At 37.6% G+C, this 11578-nt stretch overlaps 2 protein-coding genes across 3 annotated transcripts; both read right to left on the reverse strand.

The window, feature by feature from the left end:
* Window positions 1-1440: 1440 nt before the first annotated feature.
* LOC127115620 (protein MAIN-LIKE 2-like) lies at window positions 1441-2933 on the reverse strand. The gene is made up of 3 exons (XM_051047122.1): window positions 2701-2933; window positions 2526-2616; window positions 1441-2441 (listed from the first exon to the last, which is right to left on the reverse strand). The coding sequence occupies exons 1-3, from the start codon at window positions 2925-2927 to the stop codon at window positions 1587-1589; spliced, it is 1173 nt and encodes a 390-aa protein (XP_050903079.1). The 5' UTR covers window positions 2928-2933; the 3' UTR covers window positions 1441-1586.
* A 5489-nt stretch (window positions 2934-8422) lies between these two features.
* On the reverse strand, window positions 8423-9756 carry LOC127128021 (uncharacterized). Of its 2 annotated transcripts, none has more exons than XM_051057281.1 (4): window positions 9222-9756; window positions 8942-9136; window positions 8831-8856; window positions 8423-8748 (listed from the first exon to the last, which is right to left on the reverse strand). In XM_051057281.1, exons 1-4 carry the CDS (start codon window positions 9564-9566, stop codon window positions 8532-8534), a joined length of 783 nt encoding a protein of 260 aa, XP_050913238.1. In that variant the 5' UTR covers window positions 9567-9756; the 3' UTR covers window positions 8423-8531. The 2 variants fall into 2 exon arrangements, with proteins under 2 accessions (XP_050913238.1, XP_050913247.1); XM_051057290.1 differs by having other exon boundaries at window positions 8595-8743.
* Between the last annotated feature and the right edge of the window lie 1822 nt (window positions 9757-11578).

An 11578-nucleotide genomic window follows, 5' to 3' on the forward strand; every position in this document is an offset into this window, starting at 1 on the left:
TCAAACCCTGTAACCGGTTATATCCACAAATATTTTTGAAAATCTGATTTAGTTTCAACTATAACATGTTACGATAATGTGTTAAACCACTTACCACTGAAGCAGTGACACATTTTCATGAAAAATTACATTTCAAGGTTTTCCATACTTGATGTCTTTTATTTTTTCAACACTTTCTTTTTGCATTTTATCATTTTTTTCATTTTCGAAAAAATATAAACATTTGTCATTGTTCATAAAACTGAAAAAAAATCCAATTCATTCCTCTTAGATTACTTTAAATACTTACACGAGTATATATTGGCAAATTTACCGAGATAACCCAGTTTTTCAAAAAAATTCCCAAAATACCCCACGTTTCAGAAAAATTCCCAAACTACCCCACCTTTAGGAGGAGGCGCCAATTGAATTGGCGACTCCTCTTAAAAATTGCAAGGAGGCGCCAATTCGATTGGCTAGGGTAGGTGCCCTAGCCAATCCAATTGGCGCCTGTGTGTAATTTTTAAGAGGAGTCGCCATTTCAATTGGCGACTCCCTTAAAAAAGCCTCAAATGACAAAACCTCCAACATGAAAGTTGTAGATATTTTCAAGACAATGAATATGGATATACATTTTGCATCGTTTTGATTTGTTATGAGAAAGTTATGGGCAGTTGAAGTTGGACATCTGATTTTTTCAACTATTATCTGACCTATAATGTTTTGTATTGTCGCATGTATTTCTTTTAGAGTTATGAAATTTTGTCCAACATAACAATTGAAGTAGAAATCTAAAATTTTGCAATGCACTTGGTCCCACCTCAAAATAATTAAAAATGAGTGAGTTAGGTCCTTGCGTAGTTGACCCAAAATTAGGGTTTCTGTCAAAACATGTGTATGTGAATTTTGCCAAAAGGGACCAACTTCAAGCCCTTTTGTTTGAATGATAAAAGCCTCAAATGACAAAACCTTCAACATAAAAAGACAATGAATTTGGACTAAAATTTTGCATCATTTGCATTTTTTAGAGAAAGGTATGGGCACCTGAACTTGGACTCTTTGACATTTCAATTGTTATGTGCCCTATAATGTTTTGTATTATCATATGTTTTTATTTTTGAATTATGAAATTTTGTCCAACATAACAATTTAAGTAGACATCTCAAACTTTCCAAATCACTTTGTCCCACCTCAAAATCATAAAAAATGAGTGAGTTAGGTCGTTGGGTAGTTGACCCAAAATTAGGGTTTCAGTCAAAACATGTGTATGTGAATTTTGCCAAAATGGAGTTTAGACAAAGAAACCTAGTGTTTGGAGTTTACACAAAGATAAATTTGATATAATACGACTTGATATTAATAAAATTTGGAGTTTACACAAAGAATCCTAATGGTGATGACCGGGATCACCTAACTGACCTTCGGTCCCACATCCCCTAGCTACCCTAACCCTTGGCCCTAACCCACATTGACGATTCTGCACCGGTGTTTGTTCATCTGAGGGGCCAGGAGCGTTATTACCTCCTACAGGAGAAGATCCGTTGAGGTATTCAGCCAACTCAACATAGTCTTCTGTATTCAATGATGGTGTACCGGCGTAGCTGAGCTCATGACCCATGCCAGAGAAGTTGGGGGTGTAGTTGACTCATGGATGGGCGACCGGGACGGTTGAAGGGAGACATGGGTGTGAATGATGCGTCTAGGAAAGGTTGGAAAGTTTGTTGGGGTGTTTGGAAGAGATAGGGTTGTGGGATGTTTTGGTTTTGTGATGTTTGGGCTTCTTGGCTACGGTAGGAGGAGGGGCGGTTAGTGTTTTGGCTAAGGCGACTTTGGTAGGATGATGCTGTGGGTGTGAAGCGATGTTCGGTATGAGGTTGATGGTCCATTTGTTGGTGGTGGTATGGGGTATGTTCTTGGTATTGGGGTTGGGTGAATGACATGTTTTGGTTGTATGTTTGTGTGTTTGTGGAACGGAAAGTTTGACGGATAGGGGGTTGTGAGTAACCGGGCTGAGAATCTTGTTGGGGGTTAGATGTTGATCCTTCTTGTGTGTAACTTGTCTGGCGTGGGTCGTAGAGGTACATATCATCGACGATGAATTGAAATCCAACTGATCTGTACCAAGCCATATAAGTACGACTTAGTTTTACCTCATTTGGCATGACTGCGTCAGTTAAGACATGGTCATGACAGTGCTTCCACTTGCGACACTCTGATCTTGCGAAGGTTTGCCAAGGGTTGAAGTTCCATTGGTCGTTCACTTTACGCATATGCCATTCTCCTAGGCTAGCTGGGGGATCTGGGATATTCTGGACCATACCGAACTGCAGCTTCACACGATCGGTGTTGTGCATCTCCACAGTTGTGAACCGTATTATCGGTGTGCATGATGTCCACACGGCTGTGTCTTCAGCGTTGACCTCATGGTCATGATCCAGATTAAGGTATGGACGCCAAATGAACTGAAATGTTAAAGAAGATAGGATTTTAATGAATGTAGAAAAAGTCAACATAATATGACGAAATAATGAAGTTATTTTGCTTACGTTTGTCGGTCGAAGGTGATCCAACAGGTTGCGATACTGAGTAATACAATGTCTCGGACATCTGCTGTAACTCATACCACGTGCCGACCATCTACACCAAAAAGTTAAAATAAATTAGTTTGAGGTAATAAATTTTAAGGAAGTAAGTAAAGATATAGCAATTAAAACAACTTACTTTTTTGCATATGGAAAAGTGAAAGGGTTGTTATTGACCGGTGCTAGAGACGGTAGTCTTGACCATCCCCATGCTTGTAGCAAAACAGCACATCCAGAAAATGTAGATGTGTCTTTGTGGGAGTTTTTGCACAACGAACTATAGAGATAGGCTAGACAAGCGGATCCCCAACTGTAACTACCTATTCTATCTACATGTCTAAGTAGAGGTAAGTACATAATATGCATGCTAGAACCACTACCTTTGGGAAATAAAAAGGATCCTAGTAACAAGATAATGTAACACCTAGTTTTGATTATTCGAGCATCTTCGGTAGAATGCTCATCTAAATATAAACTATTATAATATGACTTTAGGCGTGAGAGTAGTATACCTTGACCTCTAGCATTATCATCTAACAAATAAGTGTCTAAAAGCTCCATGCAAATTGAATTTGCATAGTTGGTCTTACCATTAACAACTTTGCCTTCAATTCGTAGTCCTAAAAGCATGTAGACGTCTTCTAACATCACGGTACACTCACCGGTTGGAAACCAAAATGTGTGTGTCTCTGGCCTCCATATTTCGCATAAGGCTAGAATGAACTTGTTATCTATAGACCAAGACATAATCTTGCTAATATGACCAAAACCGGCGAGTTCAACATAAGGTTGAATCATCGGGTCCATTGGGACAAATTCGTGGACTCGAGTTCGAAACCTTGATACATCCTATAATAGAAATAATATAACACTTGACTAAGTTGGTATTTCAAAATAAAATGGGGTTGGTGAAGATGAAAGATAAAAAGTTAACAAAAGAAAACACTTACATATGTTGCGATGTTTGCAATTGTTCCTCTGTGTGCTTCGCCTATTGTGAGTAAAGACATATTGTTGGGGAGTTGGTGTAGATGAAATTGGAAGATGTTGTTGAAGATCAAATTGTAAAAGAAGTATTGTAGAGGAAGTAGTGAGAATGTTGGTGTGGAAGAAGTGTTTAAGGAGTGGATGTATTTATAGGCAAATGGATGAGGGCATAAAAATTTGTGTTTGCATGGTGTCTCCACCTCATTTGGCGACCATGTACAATCCTAAAGAGGGGGCACCATTCAAATTGGCGCCTCCATAGGGACATGCATGCAAGGATAGTTCTGAATGCTTGGTTTCGAGGACTGATTCCATGGGGTCGCCACTTGAATTGGCGACCATGTACAAGCCTTAAGTGTAGGCGCCAAACCAATTGGCGACACCATCTGCATGACTGACACATGGTTGTCTTGTCTCCTGCATGCTGAACAACTCACTTATGGAAGGCTTGCATGGTTGACACATCAACTCTGACTATCTTAGGTGTTCGACACATGGTTGTCTTGTCTCCTGCATGCTGATGACTCACTCCTTGATGGCTTGCATGGTTGACACATCATCTCAGACTGTCTTACATGGTTGACACATCAGCTCTGACTATCTTACATGTCCGACACGTGGCTGTCTTGTCTCCTGCATGCTGAAGAGTCACTTCTTGATAGCTTGCAAACTTGACACATCAACTCACACTGTCTTGCATGACTGACACATCATCTCCTGACTATCTTACATGTCTGACATGTGGCTATCTTGTCTCCTGCATGCTGAAGAGTCACTTCTTGATAGCTTGCAAACTTGACACATCAACTCACACTGTCTTGCATGACTGACACATCATCTCAGAACTGTCTTACATGTTCGACACGTGGCTGTCTTGTCTCCTGCATGCTGAAGAGTCACTTCTTGATAGCTTGCAAACTTGACAGTGTGACTCACACTGTCTTGCATGACTGACACATCATCTCAGAACTGTCTTACATGTCTGACACGTGGCTGTCTTGTCTCCTGCATGCAGAAGAGTGACTTCTTGATAGCTTGCAAACTTGACACATAAACTCACACTGTCTTGCATGACTGACACATCATCTTAGAACTAGTTAGCATGTGACACACTGATACCATCTATTTAAGTGTCTTACTATCAACATCCAAGACACTTCACTCACATTCATCTGCAGTATTTTCTTAGTTTTCATCTCCACAATGTCATCTTCATCATTATACAGTGTCAACGTTCACTGCAACGGTGAAACTTTTGAGTCTGAACTTCATGGCTTTTGTTTTCGAAACACTAATACCATTAGAATCACGATCAAGAGAAATGCAACCTTTTTACATTTGAAAAAAAGAATACAATCCTTTATAGGATCAGGCATTGTGTCAAAGATCACATATCAAAATCCAATATTTTTTTAGAATGGTCAATGCAAGTTTTTCCCCCTTAAGGTACGAGACGATGAAGATGTTGAATACATGTTTGTTAGTCATGAACACTCAGGCAACAATTGTATCGACTTGTACATTACTCTACAACCATGTATACCATCCCAACAGTCTCAACTAACCGATCAGGATGAAGCTGGTGAAGATGATGCACAATGGTCAGATGAACTCAACCCAGAAGCAGAAGTAGAAGTCGACGTTGTTGATGAAGAAGAAGAGGATATCGAGATACAGGTTGATCAGATGCTGAACAACGACGATGAAGATGATGATCAACTACCACCAATACCTCCTAGTCATGTCTACAATCCGCCTCAACATATGACAAATATGGATCTTCACGATGATGAAACATCCGACAGTGTCTTCTATAATCCGTATCCGAGACCAGTAGGCGAATTAAAGGTGGGAGACATGTTTCGTACCAAAAGAAAAATGTGTTTTGGCAATCAAAAAATTCCACATGAACAACTTTGCTGACTTTACAATGAAACACACTGATTCTAGAAGGTATGTTATCGAATGTCGTAACATGCTTTGTAAGTTTCGTTTGGCTGTGTCTTACAAGAAGAAAAATAACTCCTGGGAGATCGCTTCAATAGACCCACCGCACAGTTGTGTTGCATCTAATGTTGAACAAGATCACCGTAAATTGAGCACAACTTTGATATGTCAAGACATTCTGCCATTGGTAAATAAAGACCCATCAGTGAAGGTGAGTATAATTATATCCCATATCCGAACAACATATAATTATACTTCATCTTACAAGAAAGCATGGATTGCGAGGACAAAGGCTGTTGAACAGGTTTTCGGCAACTGGGAGGAATCATTCAACGAATTGCCACGGTTTTTATGGGCACTAAAAACATATGTCCCAGGAAATGTGGCAATTATGGAGATAGTGCCAACAATGATGCCAGACGGAACCTGTGCTACAGGTAATAGAATATTTCATCGTCTCTTTTGGGCATTTGATCCGTGCATCAAAGGTTTCGCTTTCTGCAAACCTATCTTGCAAATTGATGGCACTTGGTTATACGGAAAATACAAGGGTACTTTGCTCATGGCGGTTGCACAAGACGGTAACAACAATGTCTTTCCCATTGCCTTTGCTCTTGTTGAAGGTGAAACGGTTGGTGGATGGGGTTTCTTTCTTCGACATCTCAGAACGCATGTGGCTCCACAAGCCAATCTATGTTTGATTTCTTATAGACATGCTGCCATTGAGAGTGCCTACAACAACCATGACAACGGATGGCATGATCCTCCTTCTACACATGTCTATTGTATCAGACACATTGCATAAAACTTCATGCGTGCTATAAAAGATAAGAATCTTCGTAAGAAGGTGGTGAATGCTGGGTATGCTTTAACTCAACCGTCATTTCAATATTATCGTGATGAGATTAGACTGTCTAATGAAGACGCAGGGAGATGGATAAATAACATACCAGTAGAGCAGTGGACAAGAGCATTTGACGGTGGTTGTCGATGGGGCCACATGACAACAAACAATGTGGAATGCATGAACGGGGTTTTTAAAGGAATTCGAAATCTGCCGATAACCGCCTTGGTAAGATCAACCTATTATAGGTTGGCTTCTATGTTCGCAACCAGAGGTGAAAGATGGAGTGCAGTGTTAATGTCCGGACAAGTATTCAGTGAGTGTTGCATGAAGGTCATGAAAGAGGAGAGCATAAAAGCTACGACACACGCTGTAACAGTCTTTGACCGTCATAGACAAAATTTCAGCGTCCAGGAAACAATAGGTAACAACGAGGGGAGACCAAATTTAGCCTACGCTCTTAGACTAAACAGAAGTTGGTGCGATTGTGGAAAATTTCAGGCCTTCCGCATACCTTGCTCCCATGTCATTGCAGCATGCGCTTATACTCGTCAAAACGCTTACAACCATTTATCTGATGTGTACAAGGCCAACACCATCATGAATGTATATAGTCAAAGCTTCTCAGTACTACCAATGGAGGATTACTGGCCTCCATATGAAGGAGATATTGTTTGGCACAATGAAGAGATGCGTAGAAAGAAGAAAGGAAGGCCAAACAGCACACGTATCCGAACAGAGATGGATTCCACAGATAAAATGATAAGATTATGTAGTATCTGTCGTCAACCAGGACACAACAAAAACAACTGTCCCAATCAAGGAGCATCATCTAGATCTTAAGCTTTTTGTAACATTGTATTTCTGTAACAATTAATCATTATATATCATTAAGTTCTTGTTACAACGAGTTTCATAACAAACATCAGTACAAAACATCTGAAAACATAAATAATTCTAACTGATTACAACAATCAAATTAATGTCGTCTCGACCGAACATCATTTCCCTAGCATCCTTATCAGTCTTCATTCGCACCCAACCAAAGATACTGTCAAGTCTCTCAATACCTCTGATTTTTTCCCCTTCTGATATTTTCCCGTCTAACCATCGAACCAACTCCCTCTTCAGTTGATCGAACGTGGTGATGTTCCAAAACAGCATCAGCATTTGAGGTTTGTCTCTCGCATAAATCACCTTACCGTATCGGCGTCGAACACCAAACATGATAGCCAAATGATTATATGAGTTGTGGAACAATTGATCACACAACGCATCTATTTATAATACAAAAAAGGAATTTTATGAGGGAGTCGCCAATTGAATTGACGACTCCACTTAAAACCTACACATAGGCGCCAATTGGATTGGCTAGGGCAGGTGCCCTAGCCAATCCAATTGGCGCCTCCATTCAAGTTTTAAGAAGAGTCGCCATATGAACAACTTTCATGTTCATAAAAAATCCATTTGAAACTTGGAAGCTCATCATTCATTTCAAAACATTATAGGTCATTTTGACAGAAATCCTAATTTTTGGTCGACTTCGCAAGGACCTAACTCACTCATTTTTAATTATTTTGAGGTGGGACCAAGTGAATTGCAAAATTTTAGATGCCTACTTCAATTTTCATGTTGGACAAAATTTCATAACTCTAAAAGAAACACATGCGACAATACAAAACATTATAGGTCAGATAATAGTTGAAAAACTCAGAAGTCCAACTTCAATTACCCATAACTTTCTCATAAAAAATCCAAATAATGCAAAATGTATGTCCAAATTCATTGTCTTGAAAAGATCTACAACTTTCATGTTGGAGGTTTTGTCATTTGAGGCTTTTTTAAGGGAGTAGCCAATTGAATTTGTGACTCCTCTTAAAAATTACACATAGGCGCCAATTGGATTGGCTAGGGCACCTGCAATTTTTAAGAGGAGTCGCCAATTCAATTGGTGCCTCCTCCTAAAAGTGGGGTTGTTTGGGAATTTTTCTGAAACGTGGGGTATTTTGGGATTTTTTTTGAAAAACTGGGTTATTTCGGTAAAAAAACCGTATATATTATGTTTGTGTAAAATTGTGGAAACTAGTGTAAATGCTATAATGTCTTTATTTACAAACATTATGCACATGTATAATAAATAGGACCCTAAACATTTACTACAAAACCAAAAAGTACCAACAAATGAACTTTGATTACTTTGACTTATTTGAATTTTGATTTTGATCTTCTTCATCCGATGAACTTGATAAAAGCGACTGCTCCATAATTTTGCTTTCAGTACTATTTTTCCTACTTGATGACCCCTTCACGTAGGTGTTGATAGCAAGTTGTCCAGAATAAAGCACTAAACCAAAAGAGTTTATGCCATACACAAATGTTGCAAGGTAACACAAGCCATTTATTACTGTCCTGTGAGACAAATATATATTTCATTATAATTAGATAACACTTTATAAAACAAAAATATTAAGTTCTCTATAGGGATGAGTACCTTATGGTGATTGTTATCTGGCGAACCTGAGCAAGACATTGATTATAATGTGTTAAATTCAATATTAAGATGAAAAAAAAAAAAACAGAAGAAAAGATATAATGTACAAACCGAGAAATTATCTGAAACTGATTGGCGATATAGTGATGCTTCAATAGTTGTTGTGAATCTATAGAGAATGACTGCGATAATACCAGCTATAATTGCTCCTAACAATGCTTGATCTGGTGAAGGTCGTTTCTTAGATTTCTTAGAAGTTTTTGAGCTATTCAATGATGACTTTTTCACTCCAGAAGACCTATATTTCTAAAATCACAAAATCACTTCATTAATTAGTCTTTTAGAAATTAAAATTATTATTATTTTAATAATCTTCAAAATTTTCAAATACCAATTGTTTTGCTCTTTTGATGCGGCGCTGGATAGCGGGAAAGAAGAACACAGCAATGGCTGCACTGAGAGCAACACTGAAAGTTACTTGGAACAAAGAAGAGTCATCTATAGCTTCAAAAACGGTGCCTAACTCCACTTTTGCTGTGGTTAATTTAGTGTGCCATGGAGAAAGTTCAAGATGAAGAGGATTAATGGCTGAAACAGTGTGAGAATTACTTGTTGGTCTATGGAGAAAGTTAGGAAGATGAGGTGCTGGTGAAGAAAAATGGTGTGTGGTGAGAGAAACAGGTAGATTTGGGAAGAGAAAATTGTGAATATTATGGTGTAAGTGAGAGTGCAACATTGGATTTGAGTAAATTGAAAACACAAAAAAGTGAAGCAGATATTGTGTTGATATTAAGATTGTTTTTCGTACACTTGAAACTAATCAATAACTATGTTATTGTGTTTTTTTCTTTGGTTTTGTTCTTCCATTGAATTTGTTTGGGAGTTGAATAAAAAATCTCAACATGTAAAATATCTATGTCTGTTTTTTGTTTTATGATTTTTATTTATGGAGTCTATACTCTTATTTTAAGTGGATAATATCATCTTCCTTCTCCTTTCACACAAAAATACATATTATCTTCCTCTTTAGAAATAAATCCGACAAAATAATTTGTTATCCTCCTAACTTCTCATTAAATTCATTACTATCCTACAAATGTACAAAAATATGGTTCATTGAATCATATACTTAAAACGAATTGCATTAAATTAAAAATATTGAATTATTTAAATAGTTAATAAGCTCAACTTTATATTATGAACAATTCAGCTAACGAAATTTAAGTTTAAAAATAATTTAAAATGTTAATTATTTAAAAAAATAGGTAGACTCTTTTTTCTCTATGTGCAGACAATTTCTCGTACGAGAACCTTATTGACCATCCAGATCTACATGAAGGCAAACTATGATCAACGCCTCACTTCACGCATTCATTTGCCAACCGCTTCTCTTATTTAAGAAGGGAAATGCACCATTTCTCATATATTCAAATTCATTCTCATTCACATTCTCATACAGACTTAAGTGTTAAAGTGCTAACCTTATAGGCTAGTCCCTTTTCCACCACATCAGAAGCTCAGGATCATCACGACAAATTATGCTTCCTTGTTCATCGATCAAATGTGATTCCACTGTAGAAAATTGGGACCGTGTCAGAATCGACTTCTGATTGCTACGAATTTCCGTGATTAGATCTCTTCTTATTAAAGATAATCACCTTCACTCGAAGTGTAGATCTTTTTTTCCCAATCATTTCTCTGTAATTTCGACTTCTTTTCCTTCACATCCTTCCTCAAATCTATCAACTATGGTGGCATCCAAAGTCACTAGCTCTGTCGTCAAACAACAAGCTAGCATCGCCGCTCCTAGAGCTGCCAAAGATCCACCATATTTTCCTTAATTAGAAAATGATCCAATCATAGTAAAATCATCATTTGTTCCTTATCGGCAAGATCCCTTGTTGCTAGGGAATTTCGACATCATGAGCTTGACACAAGGAAATGGGATCCAGGAAACACTTAATGAAATGATGATGTGTGATAGCATTTCGACAAAATGGATCCTTAACATGTCTTCTCAGATTATGTTCTTAGAAATCTGTCTATCTTCTCCAGAATTCGACAAGGACTGTTGGTCGACAATAGCAATTTGAAGCGAAACGATGAGATCAGAATGTGTAACTATCTTTTGGTTTTATCCATGCATTGAAGATACGTGGAGGCAAGCTAAAAGGGTGCAAACCATTCAATTAGATATGTGTCGGTCGCTACGAATAAAGTTGTTGCAAGCAGTTATTTATGTATTAACATATATATGGATTCTAGTATTATGATTCAGGGTGGTGATATCATTACAAAAACTCCAAAAACTCAAAGTACCCAGACAATAGTGAGAAACAAGTCAGTAAGAAAACATGTATGATCCTACACACCACTTTTTACATATTTAAGCAAAGTATTTTTTCTTGATGTTTCATGATTTTTATGAAATTTAATTGCCTTACATCTCACATCTTTACAAGGATCTAGACACTGTCAAAATCCCCTTGCTGTTTTTTTACAAGTTTTTCCTTTATTTTCTAATAATGTTAGAATTTATACTACATTTACAATAAACAGTCAAACACTCTTTTAAGAGTTTATGCACATATGTCCTAGGATTCATTAGTCAATCCTACAAGTGACTTTTCTGAAAAGACTTGTGATTATCTACCAAAAATACGGGTAAATAAATTGGCACGCCAGTGGGACCTTTGTGCAAAAAAATTAAATTTACAATTATTGTGTTTTCTTTTATAAACCGTTCTA

Source organism: Lathyrus oleraceus, chromosome 1, assembly GCF_024323335.1.
Source record: "Lathyrus oleraceus cultivar Zhongwan6 chromosome 1, CAAS_Psat_ZW6_1.0, whole genome shotgun sequence".
Classification (NCBI taxonomy): domain Eukaryota; kingdom Viridiplantae; phylum Streptophyta; class Magnoliopsida; order Fabales; family Fabaceae; genus Lathyrus; species Lathyrus oleraceus.